Source organism: Octodon degus, unplaced genomic scaffold (assembly GCF_000260255.1).
Source record: "Octodon degus isolate 3935 unplaced genomic scaffold, OctDeg1.0 scaffold00041, whole genome shotgun sequence".
Classification (NCBI taxonomy): domain Eukaryota; kingdom Metazoa; phylum Chordata; class Mammalia; order Rodentia; family Octodontidae; genus Octodon; species Octodon degus.
Window position 1 is genome coordinate 12,863,829 of NW_004524617.1, and position 25,928 is coordinate 12,889,756.

Sequence of the window (25,928 nt, forward strand, 5' to 3'; positions counted from 1 at the left end):
CATGTGGTGCTGGGGGATTGAACCGCGGTCCCTGTGCTTTGCTAAGCTTGTTCTAAGTAGGTGCTTTAGACCACTGAGCCATCTCACCAGCCCTCTGCCTTGCCTTGGAAAACAGTGTTCTGGAAAGTAAGGCTATAGCTTATTTTTTGCCTTCTCCCCATTCTAAGCACACTTCCTTGTACATAACAGGAAATAGCCGCTTTCCACATCAGCTGCTGTCAAAGACGCCTTCCTGTGCACATGCGCTGAGGAACTCTGTGTGCCTTTGTCTCTTCCATTCTCCCCCTTTCCTGCTTCTAGGCTACAATAATGAAGAACAAAACGCACAGCACACACAAACCTTTTCTTCACTTTTGAGTAACCACTGTTGTTTTACAAATTTCTCTGTCTGTGCTTTAATTATCAGATTTCACACCCTCTGGAACATATCTTTCTTGGAAAATGGCAACACCTAGTCTCTTTAACAAACTTTGTGACTAGCACATAAAAGATTTCCAAATAATAATGTATTTGAGAACATATGAAAAAGATTCACTGTCTATATATTAAAAAGGTAATGAATCATTAATATAAGCTAGTCTCATTTGCCAGCCAATTGGGTTGTGGCCTAAAGTCCATTCATCAGGCAGTTTGCTGGTTTCTATGGCTAACTACATTTTATACTATTATATCAAAAGTGCAAGAGTATATACATTATATAACAGTGAGTACTTACAGCAATAATAGCTAGTTTATTGAGTACCAAACATGCTATACATATCATCTCTGTTTTTCACAACTCTGCAAGATAATTACTCATTTCACAGATGCAGCTGAGGTTCAGATAAGTTAAGGAACTTGCTTTTTTTTTTAACTTGCTTTTAAGAGCACACAAAGTCAAATACATTTCTCATCTATCTCTAGCTCCTGCTAAAGTGATGACAGACCATTCATAACTTTCCTGCCATAGCTATTGGGCCCCAGGGTAGGTAATTAATCCAATTCCAGGCAATCTTTTTTTTTCTTCTTTTTTTTTTTTGGTGGAACCAGGGATTGAACTCAGGCTCTTGTGCTTGCCAGGCAAGCGCTTATTCTACTGAGCCATCTCCCCAGCCCCTCCAGCCAATCTTGGCTGTGGCTTGATTTGAAAGGATGTCTGACCAGTCAGATTCTCCATTAGGAAATTTTTGCAGTGCTGGAGTCAAATTCAGGGCCTCATGCATGCTACCACTGAGCTACATCCTAGCCTGCCTTAGTAATGTCAATCCAGAAACATGAGAAAAAGTGGGAAGTTGGTAGGAGCAGGAGTGTGAGAGAGACTGAGAAGGCTGTATTCAAGCTGAAGTTGTGTGGAATGGAAGACAGCAAAGATTTTAATGTGGAAGGATGGCAGGTAAATGGGAGTGAGCAGAAAGAACCATAGAGAATGGCCAGGTTGATGCAGAGCCCTTAACACTCTGGGGCCACATTCTGCCCCTTTCTTTCTTTTCTGCTGATTGATTGCCAGAGTAGCCCTCAAACAAACCCTCCATCCCTTGACCTGACTTAATGTCAGTTCCTTTTATCTCAGAGAACCAAATGAAAATACACAGCCAGTAAGTGTCATGAAGGGGATTTGAACCCTGGTTCTGTGGGCAGTTTCTACGCTTGTCACTGTACTCCTTTGCCTCATTATAAATGCTGCTCTAATCCCCCAGATCCTACAAGATCGCCTTAGTTTATCAGAAAAAGAAGTAATAATGGATTCCAGTTCCCCAAGTCCTTATCCCAAGCCTTGGTTTGCTTCCAGAGTCCTGAAGAAGAAGGGATTAGGAAAGTCTCAGGCAACTGGGAGGTCTCCAAACAGCTGGGCAGGACTCGTGCTTCAAGGGAGAAAATGCTATGGTGGGGAGAGGGGCAAGGTGCCGGGACACAGATTGGCAGAGAACAGGTGCTCTACAGGGACAGGGACTGGTCTTAGCCCCACTTCTAGCCTCAGCTTCTAAGGAAATGCCAAACATATATTTGGGATAAGTGACTGAATAAATGAATGGCAGAAGTGGGACATAGCCCCTGCTCACGTGACTGGCTCCCCCCTCAGTCCAGTCTTTCCACAGTGAGGAACACCTGTCTCCATCTCTATGAAACAATTCATGCATTACTCTGAGTAACATTTACAGTGACTAGTCAACTTCAGCTTTAAACATACCAAAGGAACAGTGTAGTGTTGACTGTAGTAATGACAGGGCTCAAAGACTTACAAATGTACAGCTCTGGATTGCATTTTTACCCTGTTTACAAAACCACCACTGGCTTTGTCTTCTCTGTCTGCAGAGACTGAGGTTTTCATTTTAAGAGGCTGACTAAAAAATGCAGGGCCACTTCCTGGGCAGGCTTCCAAGTGACTACATCTTTCTCACAGCGTTCCCCAGAGCCCCAGCCCAAGCTGCCTGGGGCAGGGCCTGCAGCCATTGGTGGTTGGCGAAGCTACCACAGTAACAGTTATCTGCAGCCCGCCAGAATTGCTGTGCTTTGAGGCCCTTGCAGGGTCCATATTACAGCCTTGCCCTCTGCACTGAAGAGACATCAGAGTGTACGATTGGCCAGGCTGGTGTGTGTGTGAAATACAGGAAATGTCGGGGCACGCTTCCGAGTATGACGTTCCTTTCAGCCCAGTACCCCAGCAGTGGGTGAGTCTAAATGTTTGAAGACTGCCCGCATTGGTGGGGAAATGTTCAAAGCTGACTTCCCAAAAGGCATGACTTAGCATATTTTTTAATCCTGCCGAGCCTCAGTTGCCTTCTCTGTGAAACAGGGTTATACCCTGTACTCTAGAAAGACAGAAGTGTGTATCCGTCAGAGTGTTGGGAAAGCTAAAAGTGCTAAAACATCCAGAGCACCTCTCTGGTACCTGATATGTGGCAGACAGTGAAAAGCTCTTATTATTTCTGTAGCACCAATAAAAATGGGAGAGGGGGTGATTCAGTACTGCCCAGTCTTGATTTCTAGCAGTATAATATTTCTCTGAGAAACTCAGCAGGCATTTTACTTCTATCTGTACAGCCAACAGAAATCAAAATTTTGGGGAAGATAGTGCTGAAAAGTGGGGAAATGCATCAGACTATATTTCTTTTCTCTTTTTCCCTTCTAGACCCTGACTGCACCTGCCCCATTTGCAGATGAAACCAGCTGCCAGTGCCAAGCGCCTCATGAAAAGCTGACCATTGCTCAGGCTCGCTTAGGAACACCAGGTGAGACTATGCTTCCTGCTCTGCAAGTGGACTGCAAGTTTCAGAGGCGTGTCATTGTTTGAGCAGCTCTTTCTTTCTTTCTTTCTTTCTTTCTTTCTTTCTTTCTTTCTTTCTTTCTTTTTCTTTTTTTTTTTTTTGACAGAACCAGGGATTGAACTCAGGCCCTTGAGCTTGCCAGAAAAGCGCTTATTCCACTGAGCCATCTCCCCAGCCCCTAGCACTTGCTTTCAATCAGAGTTGAATTAGAGACATCAAGCATCAATAGTGATAGGTTAGATTAATCAAAGTGGAAGTAGTAAAGTAAAAGATGCACAGAGTACCCAAGTTGGGGGCTTATCTCCACCACTTATGACTTCTACAGCTTTGAGCAAGTTATAAAGGAGAGCTGAGTCTGTTTCCTCACGTGCAAAACAGGGACAACAATACCTGCTCCACAAGGATTTTGTTGGGACAGTGGGGGAGTGGGGTTACTGGGCACTGAATCTGGGGGTTTGCATATGCAAGGCAAGTGCTCTATCACTGAGCTACATCCCCAGCCCCAGCCCCCACTTTTTGGAGACAGGTTCTTGCTAAGGCTAGCCTTGAATTCGAGATCCTCTTGCCTCAACCTTCTGAGTAGTTGAGACTACAGGCTTGCGCCACTGCCCTGGCTTCAGAAGGTTTTTCTGAAGATTCATTTAAAAGCACCAAAGCACTTTTTCTTTAAACTATGAAGGCCTTTATGAACCTGAACTACTATAATTACTATTCTTTAAAGTATGTCTTTTTGAAAGGTTTCAAGCATATATTAACAAATACTGGGCTTTCCTATAGAAGTTTGTTCATGCATGCATTCATTCATTCCTATCACATACCAGAGAATGGGTAGTGAACAGATTTAAAAAGAACTATAGCATACCATTTCTGTCTCCCAAAGGCTTTCACTATAACTAAAGAGATAAGATGATTAGATATGAAATACAAGTCACAAGTAGCATGTATGCATGTCCCGCAACACAGATGATAGCTGACAATTTTGAGAAGGGCAGATTCATTTGGCCTGAGGTGGTCAGGGAAGATTTCACAGAGGGAACGGAACGGAACTGATACTTTGGGGAGAAGTAAGATTTAGACTGTGTGGGCAGAAAAAACAGAGAAGAATTTTGGAGAAGTGCAACAGAAACAGTGAAGGCTCGGAGATAGAGAGTGTGGGAGCAAATGAATGTCATTCCAGTTGACTAGGCAGAAGTAAAAAATCAGGCTAATTGAGCAGGTAAGCTTTGAGTCACTTTGGATGATACAGCTAAGTGGTTCCCACTTAGCACTGCGGAAAACGACCCAAACTTAAAAGGATCCATGGGAGGGAAGGACAGTTTGCTTGATGATGAGGAGGAGGAGGATGAGGAGGAGGATGAGGATGATGATGATGAGGAGGATGGATAAGTATTAAGTGCTTACTATGTACTAAGGCCTTTATATGTGTTGTACCATTTCACTGTCACAACTCAACATGGTTAGTACTTTTAGTATTTCGTAGATGAGGAAATGAAGGCTCAGAGACCTCTGAACCTGCACAAGGTCATTCAGCTAGTAAGTGGCAATGGTTCCCACATTGCAGCGTGTATCAGAATAACCTGGAGGACTTGATAAGCTACAGATGGCTAATTCCATTCAAGTGGGGTAGAGCCCAAGAAGGCATATTGCTAACAAGTTTCCAGACAAAAGTAGGACAGGGTGGTCTGTACCCATATTCCCAGCTTCTTGAGAGGCAGGAGGATTGCAAGTTCAAGGCCAGCCTGAGTAAATTAGTCAGCCCTGAAATAAAAAAATGGAAAAGGTCAGTGATGTGGTGTAGCAGTTGCTTAGCATGCACAAACTCCTGTTCAGTTGAAGTTTAATCCTCAGCACCACAACAAACAACCTCCCAGATTCCTCAGGTGATTTGCTGTGCTATGGACCACATATAGAGAACTACTGTTAAGTGGCAAAGCTTAAATTTGAGTTCAAACCTGTCTATGCAGAGCTTGACCTCTTGTCTTTGACACTCTGCTTCTCTTTGAGAATAGATTTCAAGAGGGACATGGCATTGAACACCTGTAACTCCAGCACTGTGGGAGGCTGAGGCAGGACAACTATGTATAAGATAAAGCGAGGCCAGGCCAACTTGGTGACTTAGCAAGACCCTGTTTCAAAAGCAAAACAAAATGAAACAAGGGTGGCGACCGGGCGCGGCGGTCGCCAGTTCACGCCCCCGTCCCGACTCTTTCTTGGGGGCCTGGCCCTAGCTCCCTTCTTTAAGTGGCTGCTTCTACAATGCTGACAGTCTCAGGTTGCTGTAGTTCGATCCCCACAACACTCCAGCCATCCAAAAGTGCCCTGAAGGCATTCAAGGAGAAAAAAAAAATTCTTATTGTGACTCTTCCACATGGCTGCACTGACAAGGGTTCTACAATCTGAGGTACAGGATCTCAGGATAAATCCTGAGGGCATTTCACTGGCCTTCTCAGACCAAAAAGCTACAACTCTTGTTGCATAGGACCTGCTTTACCTTGGTCTTAACCATCCAGTAGAAAAGTATGAAGACGAAATATAGGAAATAAAGCCATGCTGTTAAGTTGAGCTGTGGGGGACTCAGGTCAATAATTTCTGACATTGCCAGTTAAACAGAAGACCCAATGCTATTATGGCCTCTGGACTCTTTTAGAATATTTTGCTGAGTTTACACACCTATAATATTCAATAACGGAACTTAAAAAATGGGGTATACCTATGAATGTTCATTTTGTATCTGTGTATTTAGAGTGGTTGGGATAGATATATAGTTGCATTCTCTTAATGAATAGAATGATTTGTTTTAATGGTGTTTGTAAATAGGATCACAAGTCCACATCTTGTACAGCAATTAACCACTAAGAAGAATATATGCAGTGTATTATTTGTTGAAACTGTACTTCCGATTTGATTTGAAACTGTCTCATTGCTATCTGTTTATCAATAAAACTTTGAAAAGAAAAAAAATAAAATAAATTAAACAAAAAAAAAGAAAAAAAAAAAACCCAAGGCCTGAGCCAAGCATGGTGGTACACACCTATAATCCCAGCACTCGGGAGGCTGAGGCAAGAGGATGGTTTTGAGATCAAGACATGTTTAGACTACAAAGTAAGCTCAAGACCAGCCTGAACTGTGTTGTGAGACAGTATCTCAAAAAACAAAAAGACAAAAAAAAAAAAAAAAAAGAAAGAAAAGAAAAAACCAAACAACCAGGCCTGAGGACACAGTGTGCAAAGGCCCAAAGGTCTTGGGCTCAATCCCCAGCACTGGGGGAAACGAGAATAACAGAAAAAAAAAGCTTTGAGCAGGGTGAAGTGAGGAGGCAGGTAGGAGAATGAGTAAACTTTTTCATGAACTTCTTTTGAGACAGGCAATGAGAAACTCCGGGAAATAGCTCAGAGCAGTTGTCCTCAGACTCTAGTGTATAAAAAGTCCCCTGGTGAGCTGGTTAAAGAGGTAGATTCCAGGCAGGACATGGTGTTTGCACACCTGCAATCCCAGCACTTGGAAGGCTGAGGCAGGAAGGATTGCAGTGTTCGAGGCCAGCCTGGGCTACATAGTGAGGTCAAGGCCAGCCTGAGCTGCATGGTAAAACCCTGTCTCAAAGAGACAAAACAAAGAAACAAAGAAAACAAAACAAGAAGTAGATTCCCTGATTTTCTCCCCATATCCTCAAATCAGGGGTGGAGCTTGGGCACCTGCATTTTTAACAAACAGCCTGGAAGTTTCGGAAGTTTCTGGTCATACACTGAGAAATACTGACCTAGCAATAAATCCAAGGGATGCCAAATGAAAGTGTAGGTGTGCGTTAGTTTTCTGTCACTGTCTCAAAATACAGTGGATAACTCAGTTCACAAATGTTTTTATTTGAAAACAATTTGGTTAACAAAAGTATTAGGCAATTTTTTTTTTTAATTATTTATTTATTTTGTGTGTGTGTGTGGCCAGCTCAGCCCACCAGGGGGCGGGGCTGGCTGGCATGTGGTGCTGGGGATTAGAACTGCGGTCGCTGTGCTTTTGCTTAGCTTAGCTTGTTCTAAGTAGGTGCTTTAGACCACTGAGCCATCTCACCAGCCCGCAAATTTGGTTTTCATTTGTGAACTCTGCATTATGTGACAAACATGACTACAGCCATCTTTCCCAAACAAACAGAAACATGGCTATCTTTTCCAAAATTGTGGAACAAATAAAGTTCATGAACGGGGGTACTACTGTACCTGAGATAAACAGCTTAAAAGGAGGAAAAAGTTATTTTGGCTTACAGTGTCAGAGGTTTCAGTCCCTGGTCTCTCCCACCGCCAACCCCCTAACCCCTGATTTGGGCCTGTGTTGAGGCTAAACATTATGGCAGGAAGTTTGGGATGGAACAGAGCCATACACATCATGGTGTCTGAAAGTGAGAAAAAGCAAAAGGAAAGGATGGGTCCCAATCATCCCTTTTGAGGTCATTTCTCCAACAACTGGACTTTCTCCAACTAGGTCCTACCTCAAGTTTCCTCTTCCTCCCCAAAAGACTGTTAGCTGGGGACCAAGCCTTTAATATATGAGCTTTCGGGGATATTTAAGATCCACATGGTACCAAGGTGGTTACAAAGAAAACAGATTTGACCTAAAGCTTAAGGTTTAGGCAGAAAAGGGTCTTTTCTGGGGAAAGGGAAAAGAAGTTGAATTACTATACATCCACTTGATCTGATACTTTGTAGTCGGTCTCTTTTAACCTTTGCAAAAACCATGTGAGGTAGGTATTATTGTACCATTTCTACAGAAAGAGGCAAATGAGACTTAGAGAACCCAAAAGTAACTTGTCACAGGTCCTAACTGACTGGATAGAGCTGAGATGCAACCTCAAACCCTTGCTTTGTCGATCACAAAAGGTGGCCCTGTGAAGCATGGTCCTCCACTAAGTGAAAGGATGCTTGGGTTTGAGCTGAAGAGTGGAAAGAGTTTGAACAAGCTAGATCAATAATGTCCATATTTAACAATAAGTTGATATAAATTTGACGTTTCTTTTATTCTGCAGGTTCTCTCTTCCTCCTGCCTCCTCCCTCTTTCCTCTTCCCTCCTCCTTTCTCTCTTCCTCTCTCTTCTCCCCCCTCAGTGTCTTCACCCTCTCTCTCCATGTCTTCTCCCTCTCTCTCTCTCTCTCTCTCTCTCTCTCTCTCTCTCTCTCCCTGTCCTCTCTCTCTGTCCTCTCTCTCTCAGTGTCCTCCCTTCTCTCTGTCTCTGTCCTCTCTGTCCCTCTGTTCTCTCTCTCTCTCTCTCTCTCTCTCTCTCTCTCTTTCCCTCCCTCCCTCCCTCCCTCCCTCCCTCTCATTTTTTTCTTGAAGTGATTTTGTTAAAGAAAAGAAGGGGCCAGGTTCCTCTTTTTTATTTTTCATCCTGTAGTTTCTCAAGTCTGGAAATTGCTGACACACTACAGTTTTAAAAAGTGAGCTCACTGCAAAATCAACTCGGCAAATACTCTTCAAATGTACTAAATGGCCTTTTTCTCAGTAATTATGTCATCTGTCTTTACTTTTCTTTCCTCTTGCTTTCTGAATTCATTTATCCTGATCACCTCTGAATCATTAACAAAAAGTTCTACAAAACTACCATCTGCTTCCCAGTGGGGTTTATATCTTAAAACAAATTTTCGTCAATTGAATTCAAATTGAATAAAAGCATTGAAACCAAGGATCCCTCATTAGACAGTTTGTTATTTCAAAGCATTTTCTGTTTACAGTGCCTTATTCAGAATACAGTATAATCCTGTGAAGGCAAGTCTGTTTCTTCGAAATAGTGTATAATTGAAAATGGTTGCAGCTCCTAATCTGACTTAGTCTCTAGATTTTTTATTAGAGAAATTTAATTTGTTAGAATCATTGCGCCCATCTGAACCTATTAATGTAACATTTCTTTATGTTGTAATTTTTTTTAAAAAAATTTATTTATTTATTTATTTATTTGTGTGTGTGTGTGTGTGTGTGTGTGTGGCCAGCTCAGCCCACCAGGGGGCGGGGCTGGCTGGCATGTGGTGCTGGGGGATTGAACCGTGGTCCCTGTGCTTTGCAAACTTGTTCTAAGTAGGTGCTTTAGACCACTGAGCCATCTCACCAGCCTATGTTGTAAATTGATGGAGTTGAAGTGCATTACAGATAAGAAGTAATCATCGTTAAAATGAAAGTCCTAAAGATCATTCAGTACAAATTTGCATTGATTTTTTTCTTTTCTAAAAATTCACTTTTATAACATCAATATAACATATGCATATATTTTTAAAAGAAAAGACCCAGGTTCATAAAGACAACAATCCCTTTCTTTTCCTACCTCACCCCTAATTTTTATTCCCATTAGCATTCAATGCTTGACAAATAACTTTCCATGATGTTGACACCTCTCATTCATTACCATTATCGTCCTTGGTTTTTTAACCTTGGGGAAAATTCTATCTTTTGAACTCTTTTTTAGAATAATTTACTGAGAAAAAAATAGCAATGAGACACTTTCACAACCGATTAGTAGGACAGTTTCAATAATTAATACATTGCATATTGTTGTCTTCTTGGTGGTTATCCATAGTACAAGATGCAGACATGATATCCTGTCCACAAACACTATTACAACAAATCTATTCATTGAATTAAGAGAAATTATCTGTATATCTATCCTATTTTGTATATGCAGATACAAAATCATCCTTCATTTGTGTCCCCTTTTTTGTTTAGTTTTGTCTGAGGACATTCCATTGTTATTTAAATATTCTAGGTGCATAAATTCAGCAAAATATTCCAATATAGTCCAGTACTCCATAATAGTAATGGGTTATCTTTTAAACTCTTTTTGGGTAGTTTTTGTGATGTTTGGGATGATGTGGGAATAACTCTGTGTGTGTGTTCAGTTAGCCAAATTTAACTGATACTCTCATGTTCTCTTTTTCCATATTTTAATGACATAATAATTATACAAACTTAGGAGATGCAGTGTCATTTTGTGGGAAGTACTGGGAATTTAACTCAGGGCCTTCACACTGAATTGCATCTCCAGTCAATTTCATTTTAATTTTGAGCTAGGATCTCCTAGGTTGCTAAGTTGCTTAGGCTGGGTTTGGATATATGATTCTCCTGTCTCAGCTTCCCAGAGTGCTGGGATTGCATGCATGCACCACCATGCCTGGCTCAATGTGATGTTTTAATTCATGTTTACATTGGGTTACAGTAAAGTGGAGATAACTAGAGAATAAAATAATTGTTACAAGAGAGGAGGAAGAGAAGGACATGGAAAGATTGGTCAATAAATACAAGGTTAGCCAGGTGTAGTGGTACATGCTTGTATTTCCAGCACCCTGGAAGGCTGAGACCGTCTGATTGCAAGTTCACGCCTAGCCAAAGCAATTTAGCAAGACCCTGTCTCAAAATAAAAATTCAAAAAAGGCCTGAGATGTACTTCAGTGTGAACATTCTAGGTTCAATCCACAGTACTACAAACAAAAACATGTGTAAGGTTAAATTGAAATAGGAACAGATAGAAGATTTCTTTCTTTCTTTCTTTCTTTCTTTCTTTCTTTCTTTCTTTCTTTCTTTCTTTCTTTCTTTCTTTCTTTCTTTCTTTTGATGGTGTCTCACCGTGTTGCCCAGGTAGATCTCAAATTCCTGGGCTCCAGTGATCTTCCTACCTTAGCCTCTTGAGTAGCTGGGACTACAGGTATAGTGTGTCTGTCTTCTTATATTTCTTTTTTAAAGGACACACTTGCGACCACAAAGGTCTCCTTTCTTCTCAATGGCAGAATAATATAGCTCCATTTGGGTGCAGTGATGGAGGAGTTTCAGATGTGCTTAAGGACGAGAGCTCTTTGAGATGGGAAACTACTTTTTTCTACCATCATTCATTTTTGAATCCTCTTCTTGTATTTTCACTATACAATTCCTTTGTTGAGAGTGGATAAAGGTATAAAAGTTGAGAAAAAATAGAAACTTACAAGAAATGCAACAGACGACTTCCAACTATCAAGACGGGAGGGGGGAGTACAGTAGAGTAAAAACTTTCTCCCTCCCATTTTGTGAGTTGCTTCATCCACCAAATTGATGGAACCCTATTCCACAAAATCTCCCTGCTGACTGGAAGGAGATGGATCTTTGGCCTGCCTTAGCAATATTGTTCTGTAAGACTATGAAGAACTATAATGTTGATTATTAATCTCCAATCTGGAGCTCTACACCTATGTACATTTGGATTCTTCTCTCTTTGGGGCATATCTCCCAACCCTTATAACACCAAAGAGGTTAGAGTGACCCAGTAAATATTTAATGACCAGCCCTCCAAGGAGAACAAGTCCTGATTTGTAGCATTTGCTAATTTCTGTGGTGTAAACACTCCTAGCATAGCTAACTGCAGGTTATGAACCAAAGTTGGAGGTGGAAAGAGAAGTGTGCAACATCTGAGAACTTGAGCAAATCCAGAACGTCATTGCCTTTGAGTGCAGGATGTGGGGCTTCACTCAATACTGTCAGACTCTCACTTGGGGACATAGTCATGTGTCCTTCCCACTGGGCTCCTCAGTTATTCCCACCGCGATCTTCCTGCCAGACTGACTGCCTTTTCACACATTTATATTCCACTCCGGATCAAGAGAACTCCCAGTGCTCTTTGTCTTTCTCCTTTCTTCATCTATATTGTGTGTTCTGGTTTAATCTTAATTTTGTTTTTGCTCTGCTTTGATGTCTTTAGAAGAACCTGTTTTTAAAATCAGTTTCATGTACAAATATGAAACTAGTCCATAGAGATTGTGTCTTATCCTGGTAACCTCTCTTGTGGCACTGTACTAGTGGCAAGCAACAAGGATTCCTTTTTCTGCAGTGTTGCTAATAGTGTTCCTTTTTTTTTTTAACAGTTGACAGGCCTGTCCGAGTATATGCAGATGGAATTTTCGACCTCTTCCATTCAGGTCATGCAAGGGCGCTTATGCAAGCAAAAACACTGTTTCCCAACAGCTACTTGTTGGTAGGAGGTAAGAAGCTCATTTTCTCTTCGTCCAGAAAACCCCTTAATAAGATACTTCTTGCAAAGGGTTCCTTTCAGAGTTCTCAAAGTAAGATGCTACACTGTTAATGCTTCCAAAGCAGCCTGTATTGACTTACTTGTTAACTGCATGAAATTTAAAATGGCCATTTAAAAAAATCAAAGAGAAATGACATCATGAGATTGTGTACTACTGATCATCAGAGGAGGACAGATTAATACCACCACCGAAGTTACTGCTTCATGCTTTCCATCAATACTTTTTCCAGGTATTTCAGACATGATGTAATTTATGTTTCTGAAATTTTCTAGAGTCAAGAGAAAAGCTGTATTGTTCTGACTCCAAGCCTTGGAGAACGGAAGAGGTCTGGGATAACAAGGCCATCATCTATTATAGATCATGTATTATGGATCTGAAATGTTCCCTCAGAGTCTCATTGGTAGATTGGTCCACTGATGGGTTTATAGCTAACACGTTGTTAGGTAGGACCTGGTTGGAGGAGGCAGGTCGTGGGGACCATGACCTGGAAGGATGTATCTCTTTCTCTGGATGCTCCCTTTTTTGCTTCCTGGTCACCATGTCACATGCAACTTTTTGTTCATCGTGCCCCTCTGTCATAGCATGTCTGCCCTGGAGCTAGCCAACCATGGATGATACCAGGAGCTAAAATATATCTCACCTCTTTTAGGTTGCAAGTGTTGGGTATTTTGACCCAGGGAAGAGAAAGTGACTAAGACATTGTCTATTTCCTTCGTGTGATCCATAGCACTTAGGACAGTACTGTACTAACAGCAGTGGCTTTACATAACACTGATTCATTGAATTTATGTGCAGTGTTAAAGAAATGGAGATTTATTTAGCCAGGTAATTTTGTTTCATGATGAAGGAACCAACTTACTTCCTAAACCTACTGGAAAGAGAAGGATGGGGGTTGAAAGTTTCTTCCTCTGGAAGGTCTACCTATGTCGATATGGGTAAAAGGTAAAATACCTGACTAGGACACCTGCATCTTACTTTTTTTTTTTTATTTTAGGGAACGGTCTACAGGGTGTTCAGGTTCTCCCTACTAGATCGGACTCATAGTGATCCGCCTGTTTACAGCCTCCCAAGAGCTGGAATTACAGATGTGTGCTACCACACCCAGTCTCAATTGCTGTCTCAGCTCGCCCTGGGGGGGCAGCGCTGGCACAGCAGGCCCGGGGATCAAACCCCGGCCCCTGCACCTGCTTGCAGGCACTTTAATCCGCTGAGCTGTTTGGCCAGCCCTTGCATCTTACTTCTGTAGCAGTGTATGTATTCATCATGATCAGTTTGTTTTGGGTTTTTTAGACAGGGTATTGCTAGTAGTTTAGGCTGGTCTTGAACTCACTATGTAGTCAAGGCTGGCCTCACACTCATGACAATCTTCCTGTCTTAGCCTCCTGAATGCTGGGATTGCAGATGTGTGCCACCACACATGGCATTCACCATGATCAGTTTTATGGCACCATAAGTATCAGATCCCATCAACCCTTGGACATTTATTATAAGAACAAAAGAAGTGCTGGTAAGAGATGGTGTATCTGGTTTTTTAAAAGCATTTTATTATCTCCTGAAAATTTAAAACTGTTTTGTAGGTACTGAAGAGAAACCCTTCTGCAGATTTTGCTATGGGCGATTACCATGGGGATTTATTGAATGGAATTCTTCCTTTGAGTGGTGAAAGGCAGTGGTTGCTGGGCAAGTCCTGCCAAGGGAATGCACAGCAGGCAGAGGAACCAACCCTTGCTCATTTCCTCTGCCTCAGTAGAAAACCATTTGTCAAGTGAGCCCTCCACCTTCAGTCTGGTCCTAGGCTCCTGGGCCATGAGGGGACCCCTGCAAGTGTTTGGTTCTGAGGCATTTTGGTGAGATGGTTTGATATGAGTCACAGTTAAGATTTTCTGTACCCATTTAGTTTTAAATCCCCACAGGTGTACATACTGAGCCAGTTTGTCAGTTTAAGCTTTCCTGCCTGGCACCAGTTCCTTCAGAGCTTTCTGCTTGTGAATTTTTGTGCCAGGCAGTTGTGATTCTTTGTCCGTCTGTCTCTCTAATTTGGGTGGCATTAGTTTGCCCTGTGACCTCATTTCTCAGACTCTGAAAACTTGTTGATTTTTCAGTTTGTTCTCCTTTTCACTTCTTGTTGGAATGGAATGGTGATGTCTAAGTTCATTACTTGGCAGGCCAGAAACCAGAAGACCAATACTGATATTTGAAAAAAAATAGTTACCTAATTACTTAAATGTACCTGGTGGCATCTAAGAGCTATAACACTTTGAAAAGTATCATCATATATGAAATATTTAACAAAATTTTTTTTAGTACTGGTAATTTATAGTAAACTATACCTCTACTATACTTCTAGCTTTCCTTCTTCCTTCCTTCCTGCCTGCCTGCCTGCCTGCCTGCCTACCTACCTACCTACCTACCTACCTTTCTTTCTCTTTATATTTTGAGACAGAGTCTTGCTAAGGAACTAAGTTAACCACTTATTGCTTCAATTTGCCTCAGCCTCCCAGAGCACTGAGATTATAGGCATGTGCCACCATGCCCAGCTAACTAACTTGTTTTTAACTTTCCAATATTTTATAAATTTGCCCATTTTACTTGCTATTTTGGGGTTCTTTTTTTTTTTGGTGGAACTGGGGATTGAACTCTGGCCCTTGAGCTTGCCAGGGAAGCACTTATTCCACTGAGCCATCTCCCTGGCCCAAAATATCTTTTTTTTTTTTTTTTTAGAACTGGGGATTGAACTCAGGCCCTTGCGCTTGCCAGGAAAGTACTTATGCCACTGAGCCATCTCCCCAGCTTTACTTGCTATTTGTATTTTCATTCCTTTTCTCACCTGTAACTTTTTCTCTTTTTTTTTTCTTTCTTTCTTTTTTTTTTTTTTTTTTGTGGTACTGGGGATTGAACTCAGGACCCTGTGCTTGCCAGGCAGGCACTTATTCTACTGAGCTATCTCCCCAACCCTCCTGTAACTTTTTCTAATGTGATACATTAGTGTTTGTAGGTCTTTTAGTTATCAGTCTATGATATTCCTCTGAAATAAAAAAATACGTAAATTAGTGCAGACTAACCAAAGAATCATGTTATACATTTTAATAAAGAATTATTAAAAATAAACATACATTTGATCAGCAATGTATCTCTTAATGATATACATGAGATCTCTTTGTTTCATGTCCCTGTAGATGAATATAATTTATTTTATTATTTTTTTTAATATTTATTTTTATTTATTACATTTATTTATTGTGTGTGTGTGTGTGTGGCCAGCTCAGCCCACCAGGGGGCGGGGCTGGCTGGCATGTGGTGCTGGAGGATTGAACCGTGGTCCCTGTGCTTTGCTTAGCTTAGCTTGTTCTAAGTAGGTGCTTTAGACCACTGAGCCATCTCTCCAGCCCCAATGATGATGAATATAATTTAGTTGCAAGAATGAAGTAGGACTTAAAATTCATTTTATTCCTATTTTTCATAAATGCTGAAATATTTTGTTCACATAAGTGAACAGATAGAAATACAACTTTGTCACAATTTTTGACATTTTTCTGAATTATTTGCCTCAAATCACAAAAATAATTTATTAGTACTACTGCCATCAAAGTTTAATTCTAATTGTTGATCAGGTAACAATTTGTAAAGATCTCCTTCAAATTTGCTGCAATCAATAGGAAATGACCTGGCCTACAAAGGGATGTGTTGCCAAGCTACTAGAATCATTTGCTTTCTTCCTTTCTGGGAATTATAACAAAAGGCTATGTCAAGATTTGTCAAATGACTCTTAATTATAAGCCTTGCTCATTTATTTGAAACCAATTTACTCAACCAGATAATACACAGAAAGGATTGCGGGAGTTGAAATATTGGCAATTTCATTACGTCACTGACAATCCACTAGTTTTTGGAAAAATGATTTTATCATTAGCTTAAAACCTTTAAAAAAAAAACCTGGTGCTTCAGTTTTAGCTTACAGAGCATATATTCTAATTTAATTTCTAAAACCATTCCTCACTGTCAAACCTATTAAAAACCTAGAAACCAAAAAACTCTATTAATTTAAATATATTAACATATTTGAAGCAGCTTTATAAAAGCCACTGAGAAATAAATTATAGAATAGATAAGATAAAATAGAATCAGTCAATATTAAAATCATGTAGCTCTAGTATAAGTTATAAAGAAGACAATAAATCATTATACTTAATATATAGTAATGCAATGTAATTTATAGGTAAAATTATATGGTACTTATGAAAAGATAAATATAATTTTTGAAGACACTTTCTAAATATTGGTGTGTGTGGGTATGTATGTAGCACAGTCTCATGTTTGGCTCTGGGGAATAATTAGATAACATTTAGTATAAAAATCAGAAATAATTCTTTATTAGACATCATGATTAAACTTTTCCTATGTATCTAAAGATAGAGAGGGGCATATACTACCAGAGAGTAATTGCTCTGAAATAAGTAATTTTATTTTTGTTGTGAGGGAGTAGAACGTCAACATCTTAGAAGATAAGGATTATCTATAAATTGAATATTTTATAATGTGAGTTTATAAAATAAGTTTTTAACTTCCTTTTTAAATAATGCACATGAAATCTGAAAAAAAGTCATGTAAATGTTTTACCCATGCATTTATTCCAGTGTATCTTAAAATATTTGATAAGTCCAGAAAATATTCCAGTTAAATTTCTGAGAAGCAGTGCTAGCCTATACAGCTTTGGGTTATTAAAGTGATTTTGAAGTGAATAGCTGGAAAAAATGCTTACTCTTAACTACAAGAGAAAAACCATTTTTAGGATTCAATATGAGTGTTGAGAATAGCTGGAAAAATGCTTACCCTTAACTACATGAAAAAGCCATTTTTAGCATTCAATATTTCTTTCCAGTGCTCCTTTCACTTTGAGTTCCTGGGCCTTATCCCTCAAGATCCGTGTGTTCTTTGATAATAGTTGTAAGAAGAGGAGGCAAAGTTAGGCTAGAGTTTGCATTATTTGTCATTGTACCATATTTAGTTTCTAACACCAGACTTCACCTGTAACAGAAATACACGTATGCCAAGGAAAGACCAGAAGTTTTGTAGGTTCATAGTATTTTCAGTAGTCAGAGTATGAGGCTTTCATTTGGCTGGGCATTTCTTCCTCTGGAAATGCATGCAACATACCAAAGATTTGGATGGTGCCTTTCTTTTTTTAAAGTGGGGTAAAGGTGGTTTTGGATCTGGAGACTTTCTCAAGTTCATTTATTTGAGCAAAGGGTACCATTAGAAAGTGAGGTTCTGAACAATGATTCCTCTAAAACTTTCTATGCTTGGATAACTCCTAGAAGGTCTTTGCATGCCCTTGAAAGGTACGTGTACATTAGTTTGAGATGAACTCTGTCTTAGATTATCTTTACAGAGTGTCATGGAATATTGCAAACAACTCAATGCCAAAGAATGTAGGGAGCCTTTAAAGAATGGGTATTCTGTGTTGTGGTTTAAAAACTGGGTCTTGACATTATGTGTGAAGATAACAAATAAGAATGCTTATGGTAAGTAAGGCCCTATTATTTGTAGTCTCCATCTACAGGTAGGTTTGGTATAGGAATTCCTCCATGAGGAACACATACTGCACTCATGATACAAGTACATGGGCAGGTATTTGGTGGAAATACTTGGTAATTACCAGAAATAATTTATCAAAATGCCATCAATTGTTGGGTGCTGTGGTACACACCTGTAATTCCAGCTATGGTGGAGGTGGAGGCAGGAAGATTCCAAGTTGAAGGCCAGCCTGGACAATTTAACAAGATGCTGTCTCAAACTACAAAATAAAAAGGCTGGAGGTGTAATTCAGTGGTAGAGCAGTTGTGCCAATGTGTAGGAAACCCTGGGTTCCATTCTCAGAAACACTCACACACATACACACACACACACACACACACACACACACACACACACCCCAACCAGAAAGTTGGATTACTGGAGGTACTCTGGAGATGCTATATTGTCTACTTTTTAGGCAGTAACAGACTGTATTCTGATTATAATACCTGTATTTATAATGCCTTGAGCATGTAGTCAGTAATGATTTGAATGTTTTCTTTTAAGGAACATTACTTTGTTGCTATTATTTTAATGAACTGAGACTCCTTGTAAAGTACTTTTTCTTTCATTTCTATTTAAAAGTTTATGTCATTTAAAAAGAAGACAGGAAATTGGGCATGATGGCACATAGAAATCCCAGCATTCTAAAAGACTGAGACAGGAAGATCAAAATTTTAGCTAATCTTGGGCAACTTAATGGGACCTTGATTCAAAATAAAAAATAGAATGAAGGGTTGGCTCAGTGCTTTAGTCCTGGCTTTAGTCCCCACTACCACAAATAAATAAGTGATTAAGTAAAGTTAAGAAATTAAAATTTATGGCCGTGTGTTTTTCCCTAAAAGTATTTTAAAAGGATAAGAGTCACAAAATACCCTCTACCTCATAGGAGGGGAATAAAATAAGAGCAATATATATGCTATTACTTCTACTATAGTAGATATAAACATTCTCTGCAAACTCGGGTTTATGACTTACTGTGTTTTCATTGAGATGTAATACCTATCTATGGTTGAAGATGTAGAGTGCTTGCCTAGCCTGTAAGTCATCCTGGGTTCCATCCTTACAGCACAAATAAACAATAACAGTAAAACAATCCTCTTAAGATTTTATTTTGCAAGGCTGATTGGTAAATAATCTCAGTCTTTATAGGGCACCTCCCTAGAGTCAAACAAATATCCAAACTGCCTACAAGAGACAGAAATGTGTCTCTGTCCCAGTGACATTTTTGCATTGCCCCCGTCATATACTTACTAGCAGAACACAACTTTCTGTACCTGTTTCAGGTGAGGCTCTTGCAGTGTGTCCTCAGGTGGGAGCCCCAGAGCCTAGGGCATCATGTCTTTGTCTCTCCTGAGGCTCTTCCCTGAACCCTGTGGCTTGTGAGATCCACTGGCATTTGGTCTTTTCCTTGCAATTTGGAGGAATCTTCTTTCTCATTATCTTCTTCCTTCTAGAAGTCCTCCCACCCACCCAAGCTCTGGCTTTGGGAAGACAGCGGCCAGGAAGGCAGGTTGTTGACCAGCAAATTGAACTTCACAGTTTTGCAAGGGAATTTGTACCAAGAGCTCTGAACATCTGATTAGAGTTGGGGCAAGGAAAAAACAGAACTCAAAACCCAAAGGGATATTTCTATAAATGACTATATTATTGCTACTGTTAACAAATGACTAATGCTATTGATTATTGAGCATTACTCTCTGCTTGGATGGCTTAACTGTTTCTTTGTGGGTTTTTTAATTTTTTTTGTGGTACTGGAATGCCATAGCTCTGAGTTCTCCATCTGGTTGTCAGAACACATTTGCCAAGACTCAAGAACAACAGTGCTGCTTTGGGCGTAATTAATGTTTAGACAATAACTGGTCAGCGTGTTCAGCTGCTTCTTGTGGTCACTCCTGGGATATGAAAGTACAGCCCTTCATTGGTATAAACAGAGTGTTTGTTTCCTTTGTGGTCTATCTACAGACCATCATCTGAGTCATGTAGAAGTGAGAGCAAATTGGGAGATGATAAGGCCTGGCCTAGTTTTGTGCTGTTTGAAATAGAAAATTGATGGATCTGAAATCCATTTCTGTTCAATATGATACTTTATTAGGATTTTAATAAAATCACAAAAGAATGACTACAAAGTCCTAGGTCAGTTTTAAAATTATATAGCATGGCCCATAAATACCTCGTATTTATAGAATTAAAACCAGATACAGCAGGGACCAGGTTTGATCCCTGGTGTGTAGTGCCAGCTGCACCCCTGGGGTGCACTGAGAAGGCGATTAAGACTGGGCCTGGTGATGCGCGCCTGTAATCCCAGCACTTAGGAGGTTGAAAACAGAAGGATCACTACGAGTCTGATCTGTATAGTAAGACCCTGTACTAAATACATATGAAAATAAAAAAAAAGTTAAAAAGAAAAGCAGATACAAACCGTGAATCAATACATGCTCATTATAGTTGTACCACCTGCCCTCCCCAACCCCACTTCTGGGAATGATGGGTGAGTCAGACAGCCAGGTGTCTTTGCTCAAGTTGCTCGTAATCTGAAGGTTTCAAATGTCACAACCATCAGAAGCATCCCTGAAGCCTGTTGAATACAATGGTGCCTGGACCCTGCTACAAAATCAAAATCTCAAGGAGCAGAGCCCAGTTTGCTTCATAATTCACGAGCTCATGAAAGTGTTTGGGCCAGCTGCATGGTTGATGTTGTTTTTTATTATTATTATCAATTTTATTAAGAAACAAATAACAATGAGACAGTTTCAAAACCGATTAGTAGGACAGTTTCAATAATTAATACATTGCATATTGTTGTCTTTGTAGTAGATATTCATAGTACAAGGTACAAACATGCTATCCTGTCCACAAACACTATTAGTACAAATCTTTCTTCTCATTGAATTAAGAGTAAGTAGCTGTATATCTATCCTATTTTGTATATACAGATATATAATGTAAACTGCTATAACAGGGAATGTCTTAGCAAGCATTTATAAGAGATATGCAGGCACATCTATCTGTCTATATCAATTTATAAGTTTCTTATTTCCATATATTATTAAAATATACCTATAGATAAATATAATTTTTATTTAAAATATTAGCCAACACTTATTGAGCATTGACACACACCAGGCATTCTTATTTCACTTAACATTTGTTAGGAGCCTACTAAGAACCAGATATTGTTCATCAGACAATGATACAGCTACGAGTCCCTGCCCTGAGGGAAGAAACGTTCTAGTGGGAAGTGCCAACAATAAAATTAAAGGAGGCAGTGGTGGCTGTGGGTGCATGGCAGGAAGCAGCTCGATTGTAATTCAGAGTATGCTGGCAGAGGAAGAGTGGAGGGAGGATGGGAGGGAGTCCCAGAGCACAGCTACTGCCAGTTTGGGGAACAGGAGGTGCAAAGCCCTATCCTGAGGAGACTTCTGGTGGTTTCAGTAAACAGCAAGGAGCTTGGGGGTTGGGAAACAATAGGAGATGGGTCAGAGAGGCAAGGAGTGGTTGGCAGAGGTGTGGGGCTTGTAGGGCCCTAGACCAGGGGAAGACTGGCTTTCCCTCTGAGGGAGAAGGAAGGATACTATGTGACACATTTTAACAGGCTCATTCTGGCCAAAGAGAATAGGCTATTGGGGTTGGGCAAGTCTGGAAGCAGGAGAGTAATGAACCGGAAGGAGGGATGGTGAGCAGATTGGAGTGGGAACAGTGGAGATGGTAAGAATAATGCAACTCCCAGGTGCACTGTATTTTTAAAATATATTTATTTTTATACTCATGTGCCACATAGCGATGTTTTAGTCATCACTGATGCACGATGGTAATCCCACAAGATGATAGTAGAGCTGATGCTCCAGATGGCATAACATGATCAAACAATACATCACTCCCATGGTTGTGTTGTGCTGGTGTGAACAGACTTGCTGTGCTAGCACTTGTGCAAATGTATGGCACATACAGATATGTAAAGCTCATGATACTGGAGAATGATATGAAACAATTATGTTACTGGCTTGTTATTTATGATTATACATTTTGTTGTTAATTTAAAGTCTAGTCTTATTTAAAAACATTTGCTGTAACTAGGATGCTGGATTATGCCAACAGCGGCTTCATTCATCTTGTGTTTGCTACATCTCTTGATTAAATCAGGAGGCCACCTCAGGAGACTGACCCGTACTAACTAGATTTGTGTATGTGTGCTGTGTGTTGCTCATGTGGTGATGAACTCAATTAAGGATACATTTTTCAGAAATTGTCCCTGTTCTTAGTTGACACATGACTATCATGCACACAAAATTATATATACTCATGATTAGACCTCAGTCCAGGGAAGAGAAGTGTGTGTGTGTGTGTGTGTGTGTGTGTGTGTGTGTGTGTCTAGACTTTAAGTATAAATCATCTACCAAAAGAATTGGAACTGGTTGGTCAAACATTCTGTAAGGTCTCTTCTCTCTCCTTTTTCCTGTCCATCTGGTCATTTTATTTTATTTATTTTTGGTACCAGGGATCAAACTCAGGACCTTGTACTTGCCAGGCAGGCACTTATGCCACTGAGCTATCTCCCCGGCTGGTCATTTTATTTTTGACTAGTAAATTTCACTAAAGGATTGGGCAGGGAAATAATAAAAGATAGGAAGATCAGATTAGGTAGTGTGGAAAATAATTTTAATAAAAGCCTCAGTAGCGAATGCAGTGATAATTAGTACTAAAATGAAATTCTGAAATCTTGGTGCATTTAAGTTTGCTTTGCTCTCCTAATCCTTCATTCCTTCAAAAACCTGAGTTGAATTATGCCAAGGACTCAAAGGGGCTGTGCTGCTTTTGTCTTGCTGAAGGAGGCGTGTTGGCACCAGGATGCCCGGTAGTAGCAGCGTCTAATAGTCTTACCTATTTTAGTTTGCAGCGATGATCTCACACACAAATTCAAAGGTTTCACTGTGATGAACGAAGCAGAGAGGTACGAAGCTCTCCGACACTGTCGCTATGTGGATGAAGTCATCAGAGATGCTCCTTGGACTCTTACCCCAGAGTTTCTGGAAAAACACAAGGTACTTTTTGTCATCCTGTATTCTCTAAGTAGCAGGATTAGGAATCTGGTTTTGCAGCTGAAACTGCAGATTTCAGGAACTGTCATTTAGTGTCACCTGATGTATCATCTCTCTTCCAGCCAAGTCTGAGAACCTCTATCTTCTCATGTTCTTGACCATATATACTAGGGCTAGACCACCCAGATCCAAAGACTGTCTCTCTCTTCTTCTAACTGGGATGTGGAGCAAGATATTTAACCATATAGTACTCACATCACCTCATGGGTAAAATGGGATGATACTGCTATCTTCCACTTGGGGCCATTTTGAGGATTTTATGAGAGAATCTAAGTAACGCACTAAGAAAACAGCCAGAGCTCCAAGAATGTCACCACCACTGTCATTACCACGTCATTATCAGTGCTTACAGATTCACGAGCCTCCTTTTGCATGGGACAAATGTGTACACATCTTACCCAGAAGGTCAAGGCCAGTCTTTAAGAAGAATCTTTATATCTCTGATTTTGTGACCCTGAGATTCCTACTGACATAAGGTTTTTATTAGTTGAAAACACAAGAAACTCTTTTGATCTGCATCAAATTATGTGCTTTGTATCTTCCTGCCAGCCCCACATTAGGAGCTATTCTTTTCTTTTATAAGCAGTACAAAAAAATAAGATTAAGCTGTTCTAAGAATTTTCTTTTCTATTTTTAAATTCGCATTGCAGAAGAGAATAGAGAACACTGATAAATGTGCATGGGTAATAGCAGAGGAGACAATTTCCTAGTGAGAATAAAAAGAAAAGAGAAAAACTACAATATGATTTACTTTCAGTAATCACTAACACATTTTTACTAAGCATCTATTTTATATTCAACATGTGATAAAGCATTAGAGGGGATACTAGCAATGATAGTGATGGCTGCCATTTATTATTTACCAGGTGCCCAGTGCCGTGTTAAGGCTTTTGCTATTAGTATGAGTTGAATTCAATCTCATGACTACATTGAGATTTCATTGTTGTTATTATACGTTGGAGAGGGAGAGGAGGAACTAAGTTTGAGTACAGAGCACAGAATTAATACCAATAACGAGCATTTATTGAGTACCTACTTTTAAGTACTGGTAAATAATTACATCATTTAATCCAGTACTTCTCCAATGAGTTTCCCCTTAAAGGGCTATTTGACGATGTCTAGAGACATTTTTGGTTGTCATAGCTAGAGGGTGCTACTGGCATCTAGTGGATGAAGGTATGGGATGCTGCTAAGCATCCTGGAATACAAAGGACAGCCACAGAACCAAAAATTATCCAGCCCCCAATGTCACTAGCAATGAAGTAGAGAAATCTTGATTGAATCTTTCCCACCAACTTGTGAGTTACAGCTAATAAGTGGTAGGGCATGAATCATACCCTGGAAAATTAAACTCCTACTCTACACCACCTCTCAAGGTGAAGTAAAGTTGCATTATAAAAGACTTTAGGGTTGGGAAGATAGCTCAGCGGCATTAGTACCTGCCTGGTAAGTTCAAGGTTCTGAGTTCAATCCCGGTTTTTTAAAAAAAAGGCTTAAAAGTTGTGCAAAGACTGTTTACTGGATTACTGGATGTAATAGGAGGTAGGGATGAAGGTCAGCAGGCATGAGGAACACCAGAAGAAAACTGTTTAAGGAGGACAACCTGTGTGACGGCAGGACAACTTGGAAAGAATAGAGCCTATGGTGAGGACAAGTTGGTGTTAATAATCCAGATGACAGTTCCCTGAATTTAGTATAGCAGCAATAAAGAGAAAGTGCGGGGCCCATACACATGTGTATGCATGTGTGTTGGGGAACATGTACACACACACACACACACACACCAGTGGAACTGAGAAAATGGAGGCACTACTGGAAAGGACCACTAGTTTTCAGGAAAATGAATTAAATTCAGGACAAGTTGATTTTTAAAGTGACAGCAAAAAGTATTAAAGAGGGTCATAGTGGGTGTTATAAAAGCCTTGCCTGCGTCAGTCCTGCCCACTCCCTTTTTCAAACCACTAACAAGCTGTGTGACACTGGACAAATTGAACAAGTTCTCTAGTGCCCTTACCTTATGTCCTGATTGAAGTGGCACTATGTCCCTACCTACCTCACAAGGTTATAAGGATCAAATAAGAAAAGAGACAAATTCATTTTCTCAGTATAAAAGATGACAGAGTGTGAAGGCCTGTTGCCATCAGTGGGATAGGAAATGCAAATTTGGATTCTTCACCATTGCAAGGGTGATTAAATCCTGAGAAATGAATGGGATTTCTGAAGCAGAAAGTTTACAGGCAGAAGCACAGAAGATCAGGAAAACCTGCTGTTGGAGGTAGGAGAGAGAGAGAGAGACCAACAGAGGAAAGGAACCAAACATTTACTTTTCTCAGTCACTGTCATCTCATGGAAATAAAGACAGTTGGAAATACCTTTCTGTTAAAGATTCAGATCCACACTATAAATGTAACATAGGGCTGCCATATTTCACAAAAGCACTTGAGAGGCTCATGAGAGGGCTTCTGAGTCCCCTCAAAATATGCAGATGAGGGTATATCCATCCTCGTAGTGACGTCACTCTTCTCTCCAACAGATTGACTTTGTGGCTCATGATGACATTCCGTACTCTTCTGCCGGCTCTGATGATGTTTACAAGCATATAAAGGAAGCAGGTGAAGTAGCCCCTGTGTTCACTTGTCCACGACACCAAATACTGAGCACCAAACACCTGCTCTAAGACTGCAGTTTATGTTCTGTCAAAAAATGTATATACCTTTCAGCAGTTCACTGTATTAATACATGTCTGGAAGCTAATGGCCGCCACTCTGAGCCCCTGTTGTAATTGTAGAAGCCAAAGGTAACTTGTATTCATTTCATGATGTCTCTATAAATTTAGTGTTAAAATATTTATGTGAATTTTTCTTTTCCTGATGTCTACATTTTATTTTTTAAGACAGGTCTTACCCTACGTAGTTGTAGGCTGACCTTGAACTCACATCAGCCTCCCTGGTTCTGGGATTGTAGGTGTGGGCCTACAATCTG

General features: G+C 40.2%; 1 protein-coding gene across 1 annotated transcript in view; it reads left to right on the plus strand.

Moving 5' to 3' along the window:
• Pcyt1b (phosphate cytidylyltransferase 1, choline, beta) overlaps nt 1-25,928 on the plus strand; it is an 88,082-nt gene that overhangs the window by 38,723 nt on the left and 23,431 nt on the right. Inside the window, exons 2-5 of the mRNA XM_004631371.2 lie at nt 3,110-3,209; nt 12,106-12,222; nt 22,738-22,889; nt 25,480-25,558. Of these exons, the coding sequence (XP_004631428.1) occupies nt 3,110-3,209; nt 12,106-12,222; nt 22,738-22,889; nt 25,480-25,558 (448 nt within the window). The remainder of the gene's footprint in view (nt 1-3,109; nt 3,210-12,105; nt 12,223-22,737; nt 22,890-25,479; nt 25,559-25,928) is intronic.